Raw genomic sequence first — 26,376 nt, 5'->3', positions numbered from 1 at the left:
AACTTGCTACGACCGAGGCCACGCAGCTTCCCCACTGTCCGCCAATATATCAGTGAATTGTACTTGAAGCATTACACATAATAATGTCCACCAGGGTCAACGTGACTAAGATGATCACTCGTAGTTAGACAGCACACCTCCCTCACTTACCGACGCCTCTCTGATGCAGACAGCAACACGATCAGCACTGTCCAGATCCTTCAGTTTCTTTGCCAACAAGCAACTTGCTGATGGGGTAGATTGAAATACTTAATGTCCAGCAGGGTCTTGCGATCGTAAAAAATCCATTTGAAAGGGACAATAACACCTTCCACTGACCCCGTAGAAGCCGCTGCGATCGAACACACCGCCATCTTACCCTTGACCCGTCAACTTAACCAATAGAAATTAAGCATAAGAAGAGACATAATCAAACTGCAAATTATTTATTGCAGTCTACACACCTACAGAATATAATCAAAGTAGTCTACATTATTTGGAGATATACAATATTTCAGGTTGAATAGAATATCTAAATTTATAGATAATTTTAAGAAAGAGGCTGTAAAAATGAAAAATATTATACTTCGCAAACATTTTATTTATACTAGTTGCTGAAAAGATAAAATGCATACATTACTTGCTCAACCGAAACGTTTAATGACATTTTTTGTTAAAATTGTTCTACCTCAGACAGGCTTTTCAGTGCTGCCTTGTGCAGTCAATGCCATCCCATCACCAAATAGTTACTCCAAAGAACATTCTGAATGCCTGACTCTCACTAATAAAGGATTTGGTGTCAAAGTAATGTTGATACCATTTCATCAATTAATGTTTTGCCGTTTTGATGCACAATTAATTTTTTCAGGAATTTTTTTCCTTAACTGAGCTCAGTCACATCATAATAGCCTTTGTTAGTCTATTACAACAAAATTTATCCACTTTATTTATTTAGACATACAGCATGGAATAGGTTCTTCCAGTCCTTGGAGCCCCACTGCGCAGCAACCCACTGATTTAACCCTAGTCTAATCACAGGACAATTTACAATGACCAATTAACCTACTAACCGGAACGTCTTTGCACTGTGGGAAGAAACCAGAATGCCTGGAGGAAACCCACATGCACACGGGAAGAATGTACTTTATGGAGAACACCAGAATTTAAGTCTGAACTCCATGCCCCAAGCTGGAATAGCCTCACGCTAACCACTATGGTACTGTGGTGCCCTATTTATCAGAAGAAAATGATGAGAAGAGCCCACAATGCTGTATAGCCTCATAGAAATTGAGTTGGTCTTGATATGAAGATTAAGTTTTTCTTAAACTCACCTTTTAAAGTTTGTAATTTTCAAAGTGACATGTATTCCTAGATTTAAATATACTTGTAGAAAGAAAATAGTATTCTAAATACATCTGTGTCCAATGTTTCACATCTCCCCCCCATTCAAATAATTAAAATAGACGTGTGAGACAGGCACTCACTCACCTCGTTGGAATTCATCACAATTATTTCATCCTCACCTATGTAATGTCAATGCCTGATCTCTTGCACATTAGTTTTAATAAATACCATAATCCAATGCAACTCTAATGTAAGAAAAAGGACTCTCTTTACTATTTCTAGATAGATATTTCAGACCTTTACCATGTTTTGCTTTAAGTAAGCTAATAATACTTGGTTTTCTAGTAGTCTCTAGATACAAATGGTGCCTAAGCATTGTATAAGGAATTTGCAAAATGTGCACACATACACATCAAAACGGGAGGAGAAAAAAAAAGTTTGCCAGCAATTTCCCCTTTTGCCCTTTAGTAAAGTTTTAAAAACTTTACAATAGCAAATCACTTGCAATTTAATAGCCAGTAACCAGAAAGTAGATAATTCCAGATTCAACATTTTAAAGAGGGGTGTGCAAAAAAAATCTTGTATTTTGAGTTATTGTACTCCACTTATTGCATTTCTAGATGGTCACGTCGTCAACATTATTGACAAGCAATTCAAAGACAATGTGATGTTGATTAAAAAATCATGTAAATTTATAGTTTCCTATCTTCACTTTTAATTCCTGTAAAAATGACATATTTCGTAAGATACACACTTCATTTTGGACTTGGATTCACTTGAAATGGTGGTAGTTTGTCCTTCACAGAAACTAATCAGCAGCCGTACTAGTGCCACAAAACAACAAATTTCATGACGTATCCCAGTGATAAACCCAATTCTGATTCGGAGCAAGAAATGAAATAATTTAAATTTCAATGATGTGAAGCAGTCATTGACACACTCCCTTTTGGGTATTTTTTCCTCAGAAAGCGAGGATGCTCAGAACTTGTACGTCATGCCCACCCAAACTGGAAAACATCCAATAACACAAGTCAGATTCTGACTGTCTGACGAGAATATTTGCACTTGATTAAACACCCGGTGATAATGGTAGAAGCAATTTCAGATGGTGTCATTTTCCAAGATCTATTTTAGAGCCGATTACATTAAGGATCAACACTAGTGAATTATTTTTTTTAAAAATTGAAGTTCAAAAGATCTACAGTATGAGCTATTAAAAATAAAATTTGATTCGGCTGTAAATTGTAGGAATATTCACCACCAACAAAAGCCCATCTCAAAGGGAACATCACTGACGATGTTTATCGTTTCCAGCCCGTCCCTGTAGCTGGTTAAAATAGGATGGGTTAGCTGATAAAGATAACAAAAGAGATGTTTCAATGTCAGATGCTACTGGGGAAAAAGTTCCACTATTCTTTAGTGTTACCAACAAGAACTGGGCTCCTTATAATTTTTAACCCCCTTTTGGAACCTCTTTCCTGATAAGAAACTAAACATTCTGAAGGGTTTGGCCAAAGCAAGTTAGTAAAACAGGCCAAATGGAAAAAAAATTGTAAAGAAAATTCAAACTGAAAAAAATAATGAAGCTAACTTATATTAATGGTAAAGAACGGACTGTACAAGACAAACATTTCTCTGGAGAGGAGATCTCTCAAGGGTGCAGTACATAAACAGAAATTTGAATAAAGTGCCAATACAGGTGTACTTTCAAATAAAGAAAGCCTGGATGTGTAAAGGGTAGCAAGAGATTGGCTTCCTTGAACTAATGCATGAACTACAATGCAACAGAAGGCTACCAATTTTTTTAATCAATTTTTGAAATTTCTAACTTATAAATCATAAACCATGTCTTTTCCTTAACTTAAAATAAATCCTCTCCTTTACTGCCTCTCTTGACACAGGCAGCAAAAACAACTAATTAATGTTCACTCCTGCACTTCATTTATCCCACCAACTTCTCAATCACCATCTCCCTCTCCCCACACACCCCTCCATCTCTTCACCACCACTCCAGATATTCAATTTGGATTCAAGAGAAGTATCTTAACTTAAAATAAGCTAACGGCCTGTTTCTAAACCAAGTTAAGCTTTCTTCACAGAATATAAAGGGAAGGCATTATTCCTGGGAAACTCCGCCATGAATGGTCCCAAGCCCAGCTGTGAAAAGAGGAGGACTGGGCTTGGAGCTAGCAAACCCATCCTGTAAAAAGCCCAGCGCTACAGAAACACCAACATAAACTCCAAAGAGCTCATCCCTGGGAGAAGAAGGCTCTTTGAAGATGGGCTACACCTGGAGACAACTTGAAATACTGGCCCAGGACAGAGGACCCTGGCAAGTTGGTGGTCTATGTCCCACTAGGGGTGATGGGCTTAACTAACTAACTGTTCCTGGGAACTAAAATGCAGTCTGTTACAAATAACACAGGCTGAGAAACATACTGGTGGAGTTTCAGGAACACCAGTTATATATAAAACAAAGGCATTAGATGGAATACTGGGTTTCTTGTCTTGAGAGAAATAAACAGTAGTTTTGTTTGGTTTTCTTTTTGCAATCCTTTTTTTGTTCTGAAAGCATATTGTGAACAATGGTAAAATATATCAGTTTTTAAGCAAGGCAGAACTCTAGTCTTCTCCCTCACCCCACCCAAGCAAGACGGTAACTGCACAGAGGAACTCAGTCCAAGGGCTGTGGTTCTGCAATTGGCATGGTGTGAAGCACTTCATCCAGTAACTGGAGGGCACGGTGTAGGTGGATTTCAATCCAGCAAGGGGTTTCTTTAATGCTTTGTCTCGGGTAATCAGGTCCCCAGCCTTTAACAAAGCTCATCCTGAGAATGCATAGACGTCGCAGATCGTCCACTCCAATTCCAGCTGCAGCTGACAAACCTGGAGATAACAACACTTAGATTACTGAAAAAGTTTGTGTAAAACTACAATTTGTTTTTAACCACCAGTATTTTATAATTTCCCATCAGTCATCTTATGTACATACATTCAGTCTATGTACATTTAGTGGCCATTTAATCAGGTACACCAGCTCGTTAATGCAAATATTTATTCAGTCAATCATGTGGCAGTAACTAAATACATAAAAGTACGCAGACGTGGTCAAGAGGTTTAGTTGTTCACACCCAATGAAACCCTCTGGTGTCCTTGGCTGCTTAAGTCTAGAGAAGACAACCTCCGGCACCGCCGAACTCAGGAGACTGAGGCGATCTCCCAACCCAAAGTCTGGTTTGTGTGGATGCTGCGTAATTTGCTACCCCGTTACAAATTGGGGCCACGAAATAACAGACAGCGCACTGCATATGATTAAAGGAATTATATTTATGAATCTTAACTTAACCAAAGGGTTAATAAATGTAATGCGCTGTAAGGTTTCACTGCTAATGTAATAGTTTCTCTGTAGCAGCAATGTTTGGGTTATGACTAATGGGATGCATCCCAGGGTGCTGAGGGAATTGACAGAGGTTATAGTAGATGCGTTGGGAATCATTTACCAAAACTCTCTACACTATGGGCAGGTCCTAGCGGACTGGAAGACAGCAAATGTCACGCCACCTTTTAAAAAAGGATGTAGGCAAAAGACAGGCAACCATAGGCCAGTTAGCTTAACATCTGTAGTTGGGAAAATGCTTGAAGCTGTCATTAAGGAAGAAATAGTGAAACATTTAGAAAGAAGTGGTTCCATTAGACAGATGCAGCATGGATTCAGAAAGGGCAGGTCCTGTTTGACAAACTTACTGGAGTTCTTTGAGGACATAATGAGTGCAGTGGATAGAGGGGAACAGGTGGATGTCGTATACTTGGAATTTCCAGAAGGCGTTTGATAAGGTGCCGCACAAGAGATTTATAAATAAGATATGGATGCATGGAGTTGGAGGAAGTGGATTGGTTAACCAATAGAAGGCAGAGAGTTGGTATCAATGGGTGTTTCTCCGGTTGGCAGTCAGTGGTGAGTGGGGTGCTGCAGGGGTCGGTGCTCGGCCCGCAGCTGTTTACCACTTACATTGATGATTTGGAAGAGGGGACTGAGTGTAGCATAGCAAAATTTGCTGATGACACTGAGTGGAAAAGCAAATTGTACAGAGGATGTGAAGAGTCTGCAGAGGGATATAGATAGGTTAAGTGAGAGGGCCAAGGTCTGGCAGATGGAATACAATGTTGGTAAATGCAAGATCATCCACTTTGGAAGGAATAATAGAAGAGCAGATTATTATTTAAATGGTGAAAGATTGCAGCATGCTATTGTGCAGAGGGACTTGGGAGTGCTTGTTCATGAATCGCAAAAAGTTGGCTTGCAGGTTCAACAGGTTAGATAGATAGATAGATACTTTATTCATCCCCATGGGGAAATTCAACATTTTTTCCAATGTCCCATACACTTGTTGTAGCAAAACTAATTACATACAATACTTAACTCAGTAAAAATATGATATGCATCTAAATCACTCTCTCAAAAAGCATTAATAATAGCTTTTAAAAAGTTCTTAAGTAGTTTACTTAAATACATTAAATACAATCAACCCCGGCACTTTAACATATCTTACTCCTGGCGGTTGAATTGTAAAGCCTAATGGCATTGGGGAGTATTGACCTCTTCATCCTGTCTGAGGAGCATTGCATCGATAGCAACCTGTCGCTGAAACTGCTTCTCTGTCTCTGGATGGTGCTATGTAGAGGATGTTCAGGGTTTTCCATAATTGACCGTAGCCTACTCAGCGCCCTTTGCTCAGCTACCGATGTTATACTCTCCAGTACTTTACCCACGACAGAGCCCGCCTTCCTTACCAGCTTATTAAGACGTGAGGCGTCCCTCTTCTTAATGCTGCCTCCCCAACACGCCACCACAAAGAAGAGGGCGCTCTCCACAACTGACCTATAGAACATCTTCAGCATCTCACTACAGACATTGAATGACGCCAACCTTCTAAGGAAGTACAGTCGACTCTGTGCCTTCCTGCACAAGGCATCTGTGTTGGCAGTCCAGTCTAGCTTCTCGTCTAACTGTACTCCCAGATACTTGTAGGTCTTAACCTGCTCCACACATTCTCCATTAATGATCACTGGCTCCATATGAGGCCTAGATCTCCTAAAGTCCACCACCATCTCCTTGGTTTTGGTGATATTGAGACGCAGGTAGTTTGAGTTGCACCATATCACAAAGTCCTGTATCAGTTTCCTATACTCCTCCTCCTGTCCATTCCTGACACACCCCACTATGGCCGTGTCGTTATGAAGAAGGCAAACGGAATGTTGGCCTTCATTACTAAAGGGATTGAATTCAAGAGCAGGGAGGTCATGCTGCAACTATACAGGATACTGGTGAGGCCACACCTGGAGTACTGTGTGCATTTCTGTTCTCCATATTTGAGGAAGGATATACTGGCTTTGGAGGTAGTGCAGAGGAGGTTCACCAGGTTGATTCCAGAGATGAAGGGGTTAACCTATGAGGAGAGATTGAGTCGTATGGGACTATACTCTCTAGAATTCAGAAGGATGAGAGGGGATCTTATAGAAACATACACAATTTTGAAAGGGATAGGTAAGATAGTAGAAAAGTTGTTTCCATTGGTAGGTAAGACTAGAACTACGGGACATTGCCTCAAGATTCAGAGGAGAAGATTTAGGACTGAGATGAGGAGAAACTGTTTTTCCCAGAGAGTGGTGAATCTGTGGAATTCTCTGCCCAGGGAAGCAGTTGAGGCTTCTTCACTAAATATATTTAAGATACAGTTAGATAGGTTTTTACACAGTAGGGGAATTAAGGGTTATGGGGAAAAGGCAGGTAGATGGAGCTGAGTTTACGGACAAATCAGCCATGATCTTATTGAATGGTGGGGCAGGCTCAATGGGCCAGATGGCCTACTCCTGCTCCTATTTATGTTCCTATGTTCTTATAACAGGGCTTTGGAATGTGGGGCTATCCAATGAGGGATGTTGTTCTTTCTTGTAGGTCTGGGAGCAGCAATTTCATAGTCCTTTGCCAGGGAGAGATGAGGAGAGAAGACAAGAAGTTCAAAGGTCGGCTACGCTCAGAGGAGGTCGACGAGAAACCAGTGGACTGAACCGTGAGCTCCAACGTTGCGCATTGGACTGTTTCATGAGTATGGGCCCTTTTCTTTTTTTTGTTTCTTTACTAACCCATATACAGGTATCCCCCAGTTTTCGAAACTTTGCTTTACTCCACTTCGCTTTTATGAAAGACCTACATTAGTATCTGTTTTCGCTAACTGAAATAAATCCTTTAGGACTTTGGGACTAAAATCTTCGACGAAGCGGAATTTGAAACTTTGAAATTTGAGCATACCTTTCCGCTGGGCAGCTCGTATTAAACGCTCCTTGACGTGAACATAATGGAACCGAATTATCACTGGTCTCGGTTTAGATTATCTAGGAGGTTTAGCATGCAAAGTACGGTGAACATGATCGATCAACGGAGGGGAGTCCAGAACTTCTGAACCAAACACATCATATAGAAATTGAGAAAAGTATTTGATAAGATCACCCGTCTTGACATCTTCAGGAAACCTGATTATCCGTAGATTCTGTCTCCAGGATTGATTTTTGAGGTGATAATCTTGGATTTATAGCGTTCCAACAGTTGAGATGTTGAAGATAGATTTTGTTCGAGAATATCAATCCTACGGTCTCTCTGCCAAGCAGATTCATCGAGTTATGAAATTCTTGCTTGTTGTAATTCAAATTCACGTTTAAGTGATTTAAGATTATCTTCAACTGCTTTTAAAACTCCTTCAAACGCGGCATATTTTTGGCTGAGTTTTTCATCTAGGAGCTTCGACATTGTTTCAAAGGTTAATGGAGCTTGCTTAGATAATTTAGGGTCACCATCTTTTTTTCCGTTGCCCTTAAGAGTCTTTCCCGTCTTTAAATTCTCGAGCTCTGGTCTGCATTTTCAGCAAATTCAAACCAAAGTTCAAAAATATATCTGGGTATGAACCCTGTAGTGTAGGTATAAACAAAATGAATAAGAGTGATTACAGGTAAAACAAATTAAAAGGAATGGAGCGAAGCCAGAGTGAACCTCACACCATGAGCGCCCCCGGAGAGTCCGCTAACTGAAAGAAATCCAAAGAGGATTTTCGCTTTTACAAAAAAAGGTAAAAAGTGAAAATAGTGTTCAGCGTTTGTTTTGCAGCGAGCTGTTATAGAGGCAGCGTGCACCCCGGGCAGTGAGAGTGGCACCACCAAGCTCCTTCCCCGGGAACTACACTCGGCATCAAGCCACCATAGCTTTGAACAGTGTCTGTGAGCATCTGTGCTTTATCTCAATTTATTTTGTGCATCTGTTAGCAACATGTGTCCTAAGGTATCAGAAAAGCCCAACAGAGTTCGTAAGAGTGTTACACTCAGTGTAAAACTGGATGTAATTAAGCGTTTCAATCGTGGTGAACGAAATAAAGACATTGTGCATGCGTTGAACTTGCCTGCGTCCACCATTCGTACTATTTATACGCAGAGAAAAAGAATCTTGAAAGCTGCAAGGTAGTCTCTTTCAGTTGGCATCCAGTAATGGAAAGTCTATTGCTTGAGTGGATTGATGGATGTACAAAGCATGGTGTTCCATTAAGTTATACTTAAGGAGAAATCAATATATAGGCTGTGTATTTATCATATCATTCCTGCTTTTACTATATGTTAGTGTTATTTAGGTTTTATGTGTTATTTGGTATGATTTGGTAGGTTATTTTTCGGGTCTGGGAACGCTCATAAATTTTTCCCATATAAGTTAATGGTAATTGCTTCTTTGCTTTATGCCATTTTGGCTTACGAAAGATTTCACAGGAACGCTCTACCTTCGGATAGCGGGGGAAACCTGTAGTCAGATTAAGAATTATGAAGCTCAATTGTTTAATCACATATTGTGTGCTGCTTGTTATTTCGTGGTACAGCATTCACCCAAACAAGATTTCTAAAGTTTGGCCGGGCCGACGGCTGTCTTCCCCTAGATTAAGCCACTAGCCTAACCGAGAGTTACAATAAAGAATAACAAAAAGAAAAGGGCCCATTCTAATTAAACAGTCAAATGTGGACAAGATGGAATTCATCTTGAACTTCTCTGTCACTCATGAGCTGGGCCCTTGTCAGTGTGAATGCCCGAACATCGCTCGCAATCCATCTTGAACCAACGGGTCTCCCACCGGATCGTATGCTACAACTGGTTCTCCCCAGCATCTTTTCTCTTCATTTCCCAATGACCAAAAGCCCAAGACCAACCTTATTGTCCCTCACCAAGAAAACCTCCTGCTAAGTGGATGGTTTACATTCCACATCATCCCTTATCTTCAACAGTAACCCAAACAAGCTGCTCTTACAGAACTGCCAGAATGAAATACATACAGCTTAACAGTAAAAATATGACCCAGCATTACACAAACATCAGAATGGTGAGGAAATGTGATCTGAGTGGCTTTGATTGTGGAATGATTGTTGGTGCCAGATGGGGTGGATTGAGCATCTCAGAAGCCGCTGATCTGCTGAGATTTTCATGCACAACAGTCTCTAGAGTTTACAGTGAATGGTGCGACAAGCAAAAAAAATCCAGTCGTCAGCAGTTCTGTGGGCAAAAATGCCTTGTTAATGACAGAGATCAGAGGGGAGAACAGCCAGACCAGTTTAAGCTGAGAGGAAGGTGACAGTAACTCAAATAACCACGTGTTACAACAGTAATGTGCAGAAGAGCATCTCTGAACACACATATCAAACCTTAAAGTGGAAGGGCTAAATCAGCAAACAATTACTTGTTTATATACACTCAATGGCCACTGAGTGTATATAAGCTAATCTTATGTATTTATATTTATTGTGTATTTTATGCTTAATGAATTTTTTCTATGGTGCACCGGATCCAGAGGAACAATCATTTTGTTCTCCTTTAGACGTGTGTACTGAAGAATGATAATAAAAAACTTGAGTGGTAATTAACTGAGTGTAACTGAAAGAAAGAAAAAGTGCTGAGATTGGAGAGGGTTCAGGGGATGTTCACAAACCTGAAAGGGTTAACATATGAGGAGTGTTTGATGTCTCTGGGCCTGTGCTTGCTGGAATTAAGAGAATTATGGGGGATCTCACTGAAACCTATCAAATACAGAAAAGCCTAGATAAGAGTGGGTGTGGAGTGGATATTTCCTACAGTGAATGAGCCCAGGACAAGAGGGCATAGCCTCAGAATAGAGGGACATCCATTTAGAACAGAGATGAAGAAGAATTTCTTTAGTCAGAGGTAATGAATCTGTGGAATTCATTGACACAGATGACTTCGGAGGCCAAATCTCCAGGCATATTTAAAGTGGAGCTCGATAGGTTCTTGATTAGTCAGGGCGCCAAAGGCTACAGGGAGAAGGCACGAGAATTGGGTTGAGAGGGATTAAATATCAGCCATAGTGTAATGGTGGAGCAGGCTCAATGGGCCAAATGGCCTAATTCTGCTCCAATGTCTTATTGTCTATGATTGTTAGAAATAAAAACCGAAGGGATTCAAAATCTCTGCCAGATTAGCCAAATTCTAAAAGGATTGTTGTGAAGGCTGTCTGGCACAATATTCCATTCCATGTCTACACCAATAAACTAATACAACTTGAACACCCCTTGTTTGAAATACTTGGGACTGGAACTTTCCGACTCTGGATTTTTTAAAACCTTTTGGAATATAATGTATGCAGGGTAACAAAAACAGCAGAGCATCATGGGGAGAATACCTGAATCAGCAGTTGAATAACAGCAGCAATGTTTTGATCAAAAAGTTACAGTACACTGTATTTGTATTTTACTTTTTTAAGGTTTTATGTAAGGTATAAAAATAATCAGCATTGTTGACTTGTTCTGTGCTAGATTTTCATCAGCAACGTTCTTGGCAAACTTGGCTATGAATTTCTCAGTTGCTTTGTGATTATCAAACGCTTTATCTTCAAAATTTTTAAGATTTTGAAAAACTTAATGCTGTGCCTTTTCTTAGACTTCTGCAACCAGTCTGCTGAATATTCCCAATTACCTTCAATTTTCATTTCATCACAACAGATCTTTGTTTCGTGATCAGCATACTGTAAAGCAGCATATATGTTCACCACACAGATGAATCCACTCTTCCAATACACAATTGAGATCTTCATTTTTTGCTTAATGCAGTGTTTCTACTTTTCATTAACTTCTGCTCGTTACATTCATGAGGTCATTTTTCAGAACCGTCTGTGACCCATAGAGACCTGTGCATTGCCCAGGAACCTTCCCAGCGCCATGTGGAATTTTCCATTTGTTACGTTATGTCAGTGCTTAAAAAACTTTCAGATTTTCGGATAAGCGGTACTCAACCTATATTATGCATACTGATTTTGCTAATGTTCTATCATCTGAATGCCTATAGGTCAAATCTTCAAATATCTTTGAATACTGGAAATGAATACCATTTTAGTAGCATTCCCATTTCAGCAGAAATAATAATGAGATGATTTTAGTTCCAGTTTACTTGGTTACCACAGATTCATTTATCATATGGTACAGTACATCAAAACATATTGTGATGTGTCATTTGTGTTAACAACCAAAAGATGTGTTGAGGAAAGCCCGCAAGTTTATTTATTTCTTATATTAAGAGATACAGCACAGAGCAAGCACTTCCAGCCCTACGAACCATGCCACCCAGCAACTCACTAATTTACCCTAGGCTAATCACAGGACAATTTACAATCACAATAAACCAACTAATCAGTACATCTTTGGACTTTGGGAGGAAGCCCACGTGTTTACAAAGGAGGATGTACAGATTATGTTTCTTGTGATCGTCAGAGATTGCTGAACATTTTTAATGTGGAATGCTGAAAGTCCGATTCACTGATTTATCAGCGGACGGCAAGACAGTTGTGTGGCCTTGGTCGTAGCCAGGACTAGGCCTCAAGCTGTGGTGTCACCTATTTACAGCTGCCCAGGAGACAGACGTTGGAGTCTGTGCACTCCACTGGAGTACTTGTGGCAGCGTGGTGCGATGTCCAAGCTTGGTTGGTGCTGCCCTCCAGTGATAGCTTGGCAGAAGACATGTGTTTGACTGCAGACTGTTGCAATATTCATGGACTCAAGGACTTGGACTATATTTTTTGAGACTGTAAGTTTACTTTACTGCTATCTTATATGTGCTATAAGTGTCTTGTGCTGTGTTTGACCATTGGTAATGTGTTTTACAACTTTGCCCTGGAGTAACTCTCTTTCATTTGGCTGTATACATGGGTATTTAATGACAATTGAACTTGAAATCCTTACAGATGACCTTGTATTTTTAATACAAACTCCGAAGTATTGTGCTAATCACTACGTTACCATGCACCCTAGTGTTGCCATACATTCTGGTGCCAACACAGCATTCCCGCAATGGTCGGCAGAACAACACAAAAGACAATAAAACAGAACACAACAAACTGCAAAACAAACCCCATTCATCCCTCCTACCCACCCACACACACAGCAGCTCTCCAACTCAAGGACATGCCTCCCGCCATCCGACTTTGAGTTCCAGACTTTTGATCAACCTATGGCATTCAAAAATCATTGGACAAACCAATGACGTAATCCAGGCTCGAATCCTGGCCTCCCATGCCTCCTGCTCGCGGGTACATCTGATCCGGGGTCCCACTGACCTGGAACAGCCAGACATCCATGTATGTTCTTCATCACCTGTCCACCTGGTCTTTGAATGTGGAGCCTGACCTCAAACTCCCCCAAGAACCTGTCCTGAAACTCTAACCTGACCACCTTACTTCTCCACATCCCTGTCTCTAAACCCTGATCTGACCAGCTAACTCCCCCCCTTTGTCCCCAAAACCATCCCTACAAATGATTTACACTTACACAGTTTATTGAACATTCTTCAATATTCTGGACAGAGCTGGATGAGGTTAACCCCTCTGGTACTTAACTTACTGTTAGGATGACAAATGTCTAAAACAAATCCCATGTAATATGTCACATGTAGAAATAGGTCGGACATACTCTTTCAATTTCAAAAGCGAAGGTCTCACTCCAAGTAAGAAATGCAATTCAATTGTGTGCAAGGTGGGACAATGGAAACCTGATTGGATGAGGACTAACTAATCAGGAGGGACAAGTAACTGGGGTGTATAATACCACCAGACTAGACATGCCTAGGCATCATTCCTGTTGAAGATAGCAGAGTTTGGCATCAAAACCTTGGTTAAAATCAATATCTATACCTGGATGGAAGCCTGGGAAGAGTTTATTCACCCTATCAACTTACAAGGCAACTTTGAGAGATCTATGGATGAGGGCTCCAAGATCCCTGTTCCACTATAGTGGTAAGAATCCTACCATTAACCCTGTACTCTACCTTCAAATTTCACCTGTGAATCACTTCACACTTTTCTGTAATGAGCTCTAACTGCCACTTCTCAGACAGCTTATGCATCCTGTTCCATTGTAACCTACAACAGCCTTTGACACTGTCCACATCACCACCAACCTTTGTTTCATCTACAAACTTACCAACCCACCCTTCCACTTCCTCACCCAAGTCAGTAATTAAAAAAACACAAATATCAGATCCCTGCAGAACACTAGTCACTGACTTCCAGACAAAATACCTTCCATCTACTACCATCACCTGCCTTCTATCGGCAAGCCAGTAGAATCCACACAGCCAAATTTCCCGGGATCCCATGCCTGATGGGGAACCTTGTCCAACAGCTTACTAAAATCCATATACACCACATCCACCACTCTATCTTTAACAATTTGTTTTGTTACTTCATCAAAAAAAATCATTTTTTCCAAGATGAATTGGTCAGTTGGATTCAATGTTAGTTTAACCGGAGAAGCCAAACAGTGAAAGTAAATGGTTGCCTCTTTGATTGGAGACCTATGACTAGTTTTGTGCCACAGGGATCAGTGTGTCTGCTTTCATTTGATAGCTAAGTTAATGATTTAGACAATAATGTGGAAAATTAAATCAGCAAATTTCCCCAGATGACAACAAGTCTGGAGGCGAAATGGACAGCAAGAAAGACTATCAATCTTCAAGGGTGATCTGAGCCAGTAGGGAAAGCTGGCTGAAAACAGTATTTATTGGAGACGTGTGAGGTGTTGCACTCTGAGAGGACCAGTCAGGGTAGGTCTTATACGAGTAAGCGGAAGGGCACTGAGGAGTGAGAAAGACCAGAGAGATCCAGAATGCAGATTAATTTTTCCTTGAAAGTGGTGTCACAGGTAGATAGAGTTGCAATGAAAGTTTTTAGCACACCGGCTTTTAAAAATCAATGCACTAAGAACAGGAGTTGGGATGTTTAGTATAAGACATTGGTGAGGCCTAATTTGGACTAGTGTATGTAGTTCTGGTCACCTATCTACAGGAAAGATATGAATAAGATTGAATAAGTACAGAGAAAATTTAGACTTGGGAAAGCTTGAACAGGTTAGGACTTTATTCCCTGCAGTGTAGGAGAATGAGGAAAGATTTGACAGAGGTACACAAAATTCTGAGGGGTATAGACAGGTTGAATGCATGCAGGCTTTTTCCACTGAGGTTGGGTGAAACTAGAGAACATAGGTCAAGGATAATAGGTGAATATTGAAAGGAAATCTGAGAACCACTTCACTCAGAGCATGGTGAGAATGTAGAAAGAGCTGCCAGCGGAAGTGGTGAATACAGATTCAACTGCAACATTTAAGAGAAGTTTGCATAAGTATGTACATGGATTCTCCTTTTTTTAATTGTTATTTTGCACAACTTTGATGATGATGCACCGGCTCTGCAGCCTGCATTCAACGAATGACACAGCAGTACATTGATCTGAACTGAACATGCTTAGACTGTCTCAATGACTCTGTGGTTTGGTGTGTGATACTCTATGTGTTATTTGCTCATTTTTGCCATTTGCGCAGTTTGTTTTTCTTTTGAACACTGGGTGTTTGATGTTGTCACTGAACGGGCTCCATGCTATTTCTTTATTCCATGGCTGTCCACAGGAAGACAAATCTCGGGTTGTATACTGCATACATACTTTGATAGTAAATGTACTTTTGATGGGAGAGATGTGGAGGGCTATGGTCTGGATCAGGTAGATGGAACTTGGCAAACGACAAGTTGGGCTGAAGTGCCTGCTTCTGTGCTGCAAAACACTATGATCCTGTGAATAAATCAATGGCCCTGTATGTAGCAAACTGTGAATTTTGTGAAGAACAAAGATGCTGGCTGGCATCGTTACTCACTGATGGCTGGAGCAATCCCTCCCACCGAACCTGGTCCAGGAATGTTTCCAGCAACAGCTGCGGCCTGGGCAGCAGCCGCGGCCTGAGCTGTGGCAGCCTGTTGTTGCATTTGGCGGTGACACTGACGCAAATCAAACACCTGAAACACAAACAACATAGATTTTAAAATGACCATACATTAGGACTGGACAAGACTTCAAAATATGGCCTTTATGATGAAACTGTTCCCATGCACATCCAACATTCAAAGCCCACATAAATTATCAACACATAAAGACAAATTCCAAGGTCGTGTTTGTATTTTGCATCTGGTATATGGAATACAGCACACAGTACAGGGCCTTCAGTCCATGATGTTGTGCTGACTTTTTAACCTGCTTTAAACGCTTCCCTCCCATATGGCTCTCCATTTTTCTTTCATCCATGTGCCTGTCTAAGAGTTTCTTAAATGTCTCTAATGTATCTGCCTTTACTGCAACCTCTGGCAGGGCATTCCACACACCAACCAGTCTGTGTAAAAAACCTACCTCACATCCCCCTAGACTTCTGCCCAAACACATTAAAACTTATGACTCCTTTTATTAGCCATTTCTACCCTGGGACAATGTCTCTGGCTGTCCACTCAACCCACAGTATGACTCTTATCATTTTGTAATTGTAGTTGTTGTTGGTACAGTAATGATAGTTGTAGTAGTAGTGCAATCACGAGTCGAGTATGTTGTTTGCCTGAAAGGTTGTCTGTTGGTGGGTCTTCAAGGTGATTGTAGATATTGATCCAAAGTCCACATATTCTGAGGGGCTTCCAGACCTTCATGGGTAGCCCTACCTGGATCTAAAAGCCAGATGGCTAATCTCCAGACAGCACAGCTCTCAGGATCTCAGGAATTAACAAGGACAGAGAGACAGGCAATAAATCAAGAACAAGAGATGAATAGTCCTTGAATGTGAGTCCATAAGACCATAAGACATAGAAGCAGAATTAGGCCATTTGGCCCATTGAGTCTGCTCCACCATTCAATCATGGCTGCTACTTTTTTTTCTCCACCTCAACCCCATTTCCCGGCATTCTTCCTGTAACCATTGATGCCATGTCCAATCAAGAACTTATCAAACTCTGCCTTAAATACAACCAACGACCTGGCCTCCACAGCTGCATGTGGCAACGAATTCCACATATTCACCACCCTCTGGCTAAAGAAATTTCTCCACATCTCTATTTTAAATGGACACCCCTCTATTATAAGGCTGTGCATTCTTGTCCAAGACTCTCCCGCCATGGGAAACATCCTTTCAACATCTACTCTGCCTAGGCCTTTCAACATTCGAAAAGTTTCAATGAGATCCATCCTCATCCTTCTAAATTCTCGTGAGTACAGACCCAGAGCCATCAAATGTTCCTTGTATAACCCTTTCATTCTTGGAATCATCCTTGTGAACCTCCTCTGGACTCTCTCCAATGCCAGCACATCTCTTCTAAGATGAGGAGCCCAAAACTGTACACAATATTCAAGGTGAGATCTCACCAGTGCCTTATAAAGCCTCAGCATCACATCCCTGCTCTTATATTCTAGACCTCTTGAAATGAATATTAACACTGCATTTGCCTTCCTCACCGACTCAACCTGCAACTTTACCTTTAGGGTGTTCTGCACAAGGACTCACAAGTCCCTTTGCATCTGAGATTTTTGAATTTTCTCCCCGTTTAGAAAATAGTCCGCACATTTATTTCTACTACCAAAGTGCATGACCATGCATTTTCCAGCATTATATTTCATTTGCCACTTCCTTGCCCATTCTCCTCATCTAAGTCCTTCTGCTTCCTACCTGTTTCCTCAACACCTGACTTTCCACCAATCTTCGTATCATCTGCAAATGTGGCAACAAAGCTATCTATTTCATCATCTAAATCATTTATATACAGCATAAAAAGAAGCGGTCCTAACACCGACCCCTGTCAAAGGCCTTCTGAAAGTCTAAATATTCAACATCCACTGCATCCCCTTTATCTACCCTACTTGCAATCTCCTCAAAGAATTCCAACAGGTTCATCAAGCAGGATTTTCCCTTAAGGAAACCACGCTGACTTTGTCCTATCTTGTCCTGTGTGATCAAGTACTCCATCACCTCATCCTTAACAACTGACTAACATCTTCCCAACCACTGAGGTCAGGCTAACTGGTCTGTAATTTCCTTACTGCTATCTACCTCCTTTCCAGTCCTCTGGCACCATGCCAAAGTCCGATGATTTTTGAAAGATCATTACTAATGCCTCCAAAATCTCTAATGCTACTTCTTTCAGAACCCTAGGGTGCAGTTCATTTGGTCCAGGTGACTTTTGCACCTTTAAGTCTTTCAGCTTTTTGAACACCTGCTCCCTTGTAATAATAACTGCACCCACTTCTCTTCCTTCACACTCTACAACATCTGGCATACTGCTAGTGTCTTCCAGAGTTAAGCCTGATGCAAAATACTCATTTAGTTCAACTGCCATCTCCTTATCCCACACTATTATTTCTCCTGCCTCATTTTCTAGCGGCCTTATATCCACTCTTGTCTCTTTTATTATTTTTTTTTACATACTTGAAAAACTTTTACTACCCACTTTGATATTAATTGCTAGCTTGCCTTCATATTTCATCTTTTCCCTTCTCATGATTCTTTTAGTTACTCTCTGTAGGTTTTTAAAAACTTCCCTATCCTCTATCTTCCCATCAATTTTTGCTTTGTTGTATGCCCTCTCTTTTGTTTTTACATTAAAATTACATTTGTTTTTACATCTTTTGCCTCCCAGGTGCCAGGGTCCGGGATGTTTCAGATAGCGTCCAAGATATCCTGTAGTGGGAGGGAGAACAGTCAGAGGTCGTGGTACATATTGGTACCAATGACATAGGTAGGAAAAGGGAAGAATTTCTGAAAAAAGACTATAGGGTGTTAGGAAGGAAGATGAGAAGCAGGACTGCAAAGGTAGTAATCTCGGGGTTACTGCCTGTGCCACACAACAGTGAATATAGGAACAGAATGAGGTGGAGGATAAATGCGTGGCTGAGGGATTGGAGCAGGAGGGCAGGGATTCAGATTTCTGGATCACTGGGACCTCTTTTGGGGCAGGTGTGACCTGTACAAAAAAGGACGGGTTGCACTTGAATCCCAGGGGGACCAATATCCTGGCGGGGAGGTTTGCTAAGGCTATTGGGGAGAGTTTAAACTAGAATTGTTGGGGGGTGGAAACCGAACTGAAGAGACTGGGGTAGAGGCGGAAGGCTCACAAATAGAGAAAGCTTGTAGACAGTGCGAGAGGGAGGATAGGCAGGTGATAGAGAAGGGACGCACTCAGACCAACGGTTTCAGATGTGTCTATTTTAACGCAAGGAGTATTGTGAACAAAGCGGATGAGCTTAGAGCGTGGATCAGTACATGGAGCTATGATGTGGTGGCCATTACAGAGACTTGAGATGGCTCAGGGACAGGAATGGTTACTTCAAGTGCTGGGTTTTAGATGTTTCAGAAAGGACAGGGAGGGAGGCAAAAGAGGTGGGGGTGTGGCACTGTTGATCAGAGATTGTGTCATGGCTGCAGAATAGGTGGATGTCATGGAGGGATTGTCTACGGACTCTCTGTGCATAGAGGTTAGGAACAGGAACGGGTCAATAACTTTACTGGGTGTTTTTTTATAGGCCACCCAATAGTAACAGGGACATCAAGGAGCAGATAGGGAAACAGATCCTGGAAAGCCGTAATAATAGTAATAATAACAGAGTTGTCGTGATGGGAGATTTTAAATTCCCAAATCTTGATTGGCATCTCCCTAGAGAAGGGAGATGGGGTGGAGTTTGTTAGGTGTGTTCAGGAAAGTTTCTTGACACAATATGTAGATAAGCCTACAAGAGGAGAGACTGTACTTGATTTGGTATTGGAAAATGAACCTGGTCAGGTGTCAGATCTCACAGTGGGAGAGCATTTTGGAGATAGTGATCATAATTCTATCTCCTTTACAATAGCATTGGAGACAGATAGGAACAGACAAGTTAGAAAAGCGTTTTACTGGAGTAAGGGGAATTATGAGGCTATAAGGCAGGAAATTGGAAGCTTAAATTGGGAACAGATGTTCTCAGGGAAAGGTACGGAAGAAATGTGGCAAATGTTCAGGGGATATTTGTGTGGAGTTCTGCACAGGTACGTTCCAATGAGACAGGGAAGTTATGGTAGGGTACAGGAACCGTGGTGTCCAAAGGCTGCAATAAAACTAGTCAAGAAAAGAAAAGCTTACAAAAGGTTCAGAGAGTTAGGTAATGTTAGGGATCTAGAAGATTATAAGGCTAATAGGAAGGAGCTTAAAAAGGAAATTAGGAGAACCAGAAGGAGCCATGAGAAGGCCTTGGAGGGCAGGATGAAGGAAAACCCCAAGGCATTCTACAAGTATGTGAAGAGCAAGAGGATAAGACGTGAAAGAATAGGACCTATCAAGTGCGACAGCATGGAAGTGTGTATGGAACTGGAGGATATAGCAGGGGTACTTAATGAATACTTTACTTTAGTACTCACTATGGAAAAGGATTTTGGTGGTTGTAGGGCAGACTTGCAGCGGACGGAAAAGCTTGAGCATGTAGATATTAAGAAAGAGGATGTGCAGGAGATTTTGGAAAGCATCAAGTTGGATAAGTTGCTGGGACCAGATGAGATGTACCCCAGGCTACTGTGGGAGGAGATTGCTGATCCTCTAGCAATGATCTTTGCATCATTAATGGGGACGGGAGAGGTTCCAGAGGATTGGAGGGTTGCGGATGTTGTTCCCTTATTCAAGAAAGGGAGTAGAGATAGCCCAGGAAATTATAGACCAGTGAGTCTTACTTCAGTGGCTGGTAAATTGATGGAAAAGATCCTGAGAGGAAGGATTTATGAACATTTGGAGAGGAATAATATGATTAGGAATAGTCAGCATGGCTTTGTCAAGGGCAGGTCGTGCCTTATGAGCCTGATTGAATTTTTTGAGGATTTGACTAAACACATTGATGAAGGAAGAGCAATAGATGTATTTTATATGGATTTCAGCAAGGCATTTGATAAGGTAGCCCATGCAAGGCTGATTGAGAAAGTAAGGAGGCATGGAATCCGAGGGGACATTGCTTTGTGGATCCAGAACTGTCTTGCCCACAGAAGGCAAAGAGTGGTTGTAGAGGGGTCATATTCTGCATGGAGGTTGGTGACCAGTGGAGTGCCTCAGGGATCTGTTCTGGGATCCCTGCTCTTCGTGACTTTTATAAATGACCTGGATGAAGAAGTGGAGGGATGGGTTAATAAATTTGCTGATGACACAGGTTGCGGGTGCTGTGGATAGTGTGGAGGGCTGTCAAAGGTTACAGCGGGACATTGATAGGTTGCAAAACTGGGCAAAAGATGGAGTTCAACCTAGCTGAGTGTAAGGTGGTTCATTTTGGTCGGTCAAATATGATGGCAGAATATAGTATTAATGGTAAGACTCTTGGCAGCGTGGAGGATCAGAAGGATCTTGGGGTCCAAGTCCACAGGATGCTCAAAGCAGCTGCGCAGGTTGACACTGTGGTTCAGAAGGCATACGCTGTATTGGCCTTCATTAATCATGGAATTGAATTTAGGAGCTGAGAGGTAATGTTGCAGCTATATAGGACCCTGGTCAGACCCCACAGAGTACTGTGCTCAGTTCTGGTCGCCTCACTACAGGAAGGATGTGGAAACCATAGAAAGGGTGCAGAGGAGATTTACAAGGATGTTGCCTGGATTGGGGAGCAGGCCTTATGAGAATAGGTTGAGTGAACTTGGTCTTTTCTCCTTGGAGTGACGGAGGATGAGAGGTGACCTGATAGAGGTGTATACGATGATGAAAGGCATTGATCATGTGGATAGTCAGAAGCTTTTTCTCAGGGCTGAAATGGTTGCCATAAGAGGACAAAGGTTTAAGGTGCTGGGGAGTAGGTACAGAGGAGATGTCAGGGATAAGTTTTTTACTCAGAGAGTGGTGAGTGCATGGAATGGGCTGCCAGCAACAGTGGTGGAGACGGATACAATAGGGTCTTTTAAGAGACTTTTGGATAGGTACATGGAACTTAGAAAAATAGAGGGCTATGGGGAAGTCTAGTAATTTCTAAGGTAGGGACATATTCGGCACAACTTCGTAGGCTGAAGGGCCTGTATTGTGCTATAGGTTTTTTACGTTTTCTATGTTTTCATTAGCTTTAACTTCCCCTGTCAGCCACGGTTGTACTATTTTGCCATTTGAGTATTTCTTCATTTTTGTAATACACATGTTTCGCACCTTCCTCACTTTCCTCAGAAATGCACGGATTTGCTGCTCTGCTGACATCCCTGCCAGCAGCTCCTTCCAATTTACTTTGGCTAACTTCCCTCTCATACCATTGTAATTTCCTTTACTCCACTGAAATACTGTTTCGTCAGACTTTACTTTCTCCCTATCAAATTTCAAGTTGAACTCAATGATGGGTTTGTGGGAACGGTTCAGGTTTGGAGTGAGAGAAGCTGAGTGAAATTTGGTTTAAGAGCCTGATGGTTGAGGGGTAATAACTGTTCATGAATCTGGTGGTGTGGGTCCTGATGCTCCTGTACCTTCTTCCCAATGACAACAGCGAGAAGAGACTAAGGCCTGGATGGTTGGAGTCCTTGATGATGGATGCTGCTTTCCTGTGGCCCAATTAGATGTATTCAGTGGAGGGGAGAGCTTTATCTGTGATGGACTGGGATTTATCCATTACTTTTCAGAACATAGCACATCCAGAATTCACCAGCTAGACAACTTTTGAGACTATGATACTGTGGGCATTGGTGGGGCATTCCTAAAATGGATTGTTATCACCAACACTGGCCAAGTTTAGAGTACCCAATTTTACCATTAAACATTACTTCAGTGCAGTTCTGGGGTTTGGGACAAATGGATTCCATTGCACTAGGTGAGATGCTATTTCTTATCCTAGGCAGTCACTCACTTCACCACTGTAAGTCATTTACTTCATTAATGTTTGGGCCAAGATTACAAAGAGGTGTGGAACTGAGTGGTTGGTCCCAGCTGAGTTTAAACTGAACATCTGATGACAAATTATTAGTTGTATAGTACATCAGCAATATTTTTCATCATTTTAGGAATACAATGGATTCTGATTAATTGGGACACATCAGGACAAGTACATTTTTGTCTAATCAGCTGAAGTTTAATGGAAATAGTTAAAAATGTATAAAAAAGACAAATCGAGTAACAAATTTTATGTAAAGCAATGAAATACACAACAAATTAGAATACTACCAGTAGTACTACAGTACTCTCCTCCCACACCTCCATTCAGGGCCCCAGGCATTCTTTTCAGGTGAGGCAACACTTCATCTGCGAATCTGCTGGGGCCATCTATTGTGCCCATTGCTCCCAATGCAGCCCCTCTACATTGGTGAGACCCATCATCAATTGGGGGACCACTTTGTCAAGCACCTCTGAACCATCTGCCACAAGCAGGACTTCCCATTCCAACATGTAGATCCAATGTCTCCTCTTGTACCAAGATGAGGCCACCTACAGGGTGGAGGAGCAACACCTTTTATTGTCTATTTAGCCTCCAACCTGATTGAGAAAAGTAAGGAGGCATGGGATCCAAGGGGACATCGCATTGTGGATCCAGAACTGGCTTGCCCACAGGAAGGCAAAGAGTGGTTGTAGATGGGTCATATTCTGCATGGAGGCTGGTGACCAGTGGTGTGCCTCAGGGATCTGTTCTGGGACCCCTACTCTTCGTGATTTTTATAAATGACCTGGATGAGGAAGTGGAGGGATGGGTTAGTAAATCTGCTGATAACACAAAGGTTGGGGGTGTTGTGGATAGTGTGGAGGGCTGTCAGAGGTTACAATGGGACATTGATAGGATGCAAAACTGGGCTGAGAAGTGGCAGATGGAGTTCAACCCAGGTAAATGTGATGTGGTTCATTTTGGTAGGTCAAATATGATGGCAGAATATAGTATTAATAGTAAGACTCTTGGGAGTGTGGAGGATCAGAGGGATCTTGGGGTCCGAGTCCATGAGACACTCAGAGCTGCTACGCAGGTTGACTCTGTGGTTAAGGCGGCGCACGGTGCATTAACCTTCATCAATCGTGGGATTAAGTTTAAGAGCCGAGGGATAATGTTGCAGCTATATAGGACCCTGGTCAGACCCCACTTGGAGTACCATGCTCAATTCTGGTTGCCTCACTACAGGAAGGATGTGGAAGCCATAGAAAGGGTGCAGAGGAGATTTACAAGGATGTTGCCTGGATTGGGGAGCATGCCTTATGAGAATAGGTTGAGTGAACTCTGCCTTTTCTCCTTGGAGTGACAGAGTATGAGAGGTGACCTGATAGAGATGTACAAGATAATGAGAGACATTGATCGTGTGGATAGTCAGAGGCTTTTTCCCAGGGCTGAAATAGCTAGCATGAGAGGGCACAGTTTTAAGGTGCTTGGAAGTAGGTACAGAGGAGATGTCAGGGGTAAGTTTTTTTTACGCAGAGTGGTGAGTGCGTGGAATGGGCTGCTAGCGGCGATGGTGGAGGTGGAAACGATAGGGTCTTTTAAGAGACTCCTGGATGGCTACATGGAGCTTAGAAAAATAAAGGGCTATGGGTAAGCCTAGGTAGTTCTAAGGTAGGGACATGTGTCTGGCACAGCTTTGTGGGCCAAAGGACCTGTATTGTGCTGTAGGTTTTCTATGTTTCTATGATGGCATGATTATCGATTTCTCCTTCTGATAATCAAATTTCCCCCTCCCCCCCTTCCCTTTATTCCCCCACTCAGACCGTTTACCTCTTCTCACCTACCAATTTCTTCTCCCTGGGCCCCCTCTTCTTTCCCTTTCTCCTATGCTCCACTCTTCTCTCCTATCAGACTCCTTCTTCTTCAGCCCTTGGTCTTTCCCAACAACCTGGCTTCACCCATCACCTTCCAAGCTAAACCTTTCCCCTCCCCCCACCTTTTATTCTGGCATCTTCCTCCTTCCTTCTCAATTCTGAAGAATATTTATTATCTATTTATTTCCATAGATGCTGCCTGACCTGCTGAGTTCCTCCAGCAATTTGTGTGTTACTATAAAATTATATTAGTTCCTAATAGTTATTGATGGAGAAATTCATCCACTGTCCGCTGCTGTGTTCTTTTGATCAACTGTAAATGAACAAAATCAGCACCGACACCTATTGTAGATAATGGACTGCCTTCAAACAATCTTTTTCATGATTGCATCTCCAAATTTTCATTTTTATTCCCAACTGTTTCTGGCTTCTCCAAGCATGAATGCCTGAAACTGCAGTGAACAAAACAGTTCCAATACTGCTTATTTCTCACCAACTATCACTGAGAAAAATCACGGCTTTTTGAACACACACTCAACTGACGCTATTTAAAATCTGTTTGCTCTAAGCATAGTGTAATGTCTAACAGCCACGTAAGTGCATATAACTGACAGTAGTTAGAAACTGTTTGGCAACAATCTCCTGCCCCAATTAAACAGCATAATTCCCAAATAAACAAAGGGAATCCTGGGCTATTTTCTTGATTAGTTGCCCCAAATAAGCGGCTGCCCCTATTAACCGGTGGCCAATTAACTGAAATCCACTGCATTTGAAAATTGACTGAGGGAAAGTACTTAGCAGGAAGGGATTTGCTCGCTTTCTGTAGGACACATTTGTTGTGTTAAGATTCCAGTATCCTAACGGCTTGAGAATAAACCGGCAGCATTATGTCCTGGATATTATTGATTTTGGATACCTTTGCTATAATTAACATACTGATTATATTTTCAACTCCAGCTTATAAGGTCAGCACAACATTGAGGGCCAAAGGGCTTGCACTGTGCTGTAATGAAGGTACAGATGAGATTTACCTTCTGTGCGGGAATGGGACCCATTCTCAGGGCCTCGCAACTGGCCGCTTTTCAATATGCCAAGGATGCGACCTGAAAGACTAATGCACCTTCAGGGTGGCAGATTTTCATGGCTCTGGGAAGAAAAATAGTTTGACACAGCCATGAAGGGCCAAAAGGCCTGTTTCTGTGCTGTAACGTTCTATGGTTCTACAGAAGCAGGTGGATTCGAGGTCAGTGCCGCCGCAGAAAACTGGCGTGTCATGGGAGTACACAGAAAATTGAAAGCAGTAAGCTGGCTGTTTGCCAAGACACCCGAGATCTTGGGGCACAGAGCTCAGAAAAAGCAACAGACTTCTAACACTATAAATCGGTGAGTTATTTTGTTACATCTCCCATCTTGCTGTGAAATGAAGCCTCTTTTTTCCTTATTAGGGAAAGAGAGAGAGAGAGAGAGAGAGAGAGAGAGAGAGAGAGCCTGTAGTATATCGAATTATCGGATTAACCAGTAGTCTTTGGGGTACTGCAAGTCTGTGTCTTTACTGATGCTTTGATGCATGCTTGAGTGCTCAGCGGAGGGGGGTTGTCGCTTTGCTGCTGTTTACACGTGGGGAGGGGGAGCTGGGGGGAATTTGGGGTTCTAACATTTAACTGTCATTCACCCTTTGGGCCTCTCCTCTGTTTTCATGGATGTTTGCGAAGAAAAAGAATTTCAGGATGTATATTGTACACATTTCTCTGACATTAGATGTACCTACTGAAACCTACTGAAGATGCTGCCTGCATTAGGGAGCACGTCTTATGAGGATAGGTAATTTGAGCTAGGGCCTTTCTCTTTGGAGAAAAGGAGGATGAAAGGTGACTTCATAGAGGAATACTGATGTTAAGAGGCTAAATCAAGTGGATAGTCATTGTCAGGACAGAAATGGCAAATACCAGAGGCATAATTTTAATGCG

At 41.9% G+C, this 26,376-nt stretch overlaps 1 protein-coding gene across 1 annotated transcript in view; it reads right to left on the bottom strand.

The window, feature by feature from the left end:
- Positions 1-409: 409 nt before the first annotated feature.
- Positions 410-26,376, bottom strand: part of smad4b (SMAD family member 4b) — a 114,586-nt gene continuing 88,619 nt past the window's right edge. Inside the window, exons 11-12 of the mRNA XM_073064085.1 lie at positions 15,553-15,691; positions 410-4,209 (exon numbers count right to left, since the gene is read on the bottom strand). Coding sequence (XP_072920186.1) covers positions 3,998-4,209; positions 15,553-15,691 — 351 coding nt within the window. The 3' untranslated portion in view covers positions 410-3,997. The remainder of the gene's footprint in view (positions 4,210-15,552; positions 15,692-26,376) is intronic.

The sequence above is a fragment of the Hemitrygon akajei genome, chromosome 13 (assembly GCF_048418815.1).
Source record: "Hemitrygon akajei chromosome 13, sHemAka1.3, whole genome shotgun sequence".
In the NCBI taxonomy this organism is placed as follows: Eukaryota; Metazoa; Chordata; class Chondrichthyes; order Myliobatiformes; family Dasyatidae; genus Hemitrygon; species Hemitrygon akajei.
The sequence above is the reverse complement of the archived record's forward strand: the minus strand, read 5'-3'. Positions and strand labels throughout refer to the sequence as shown.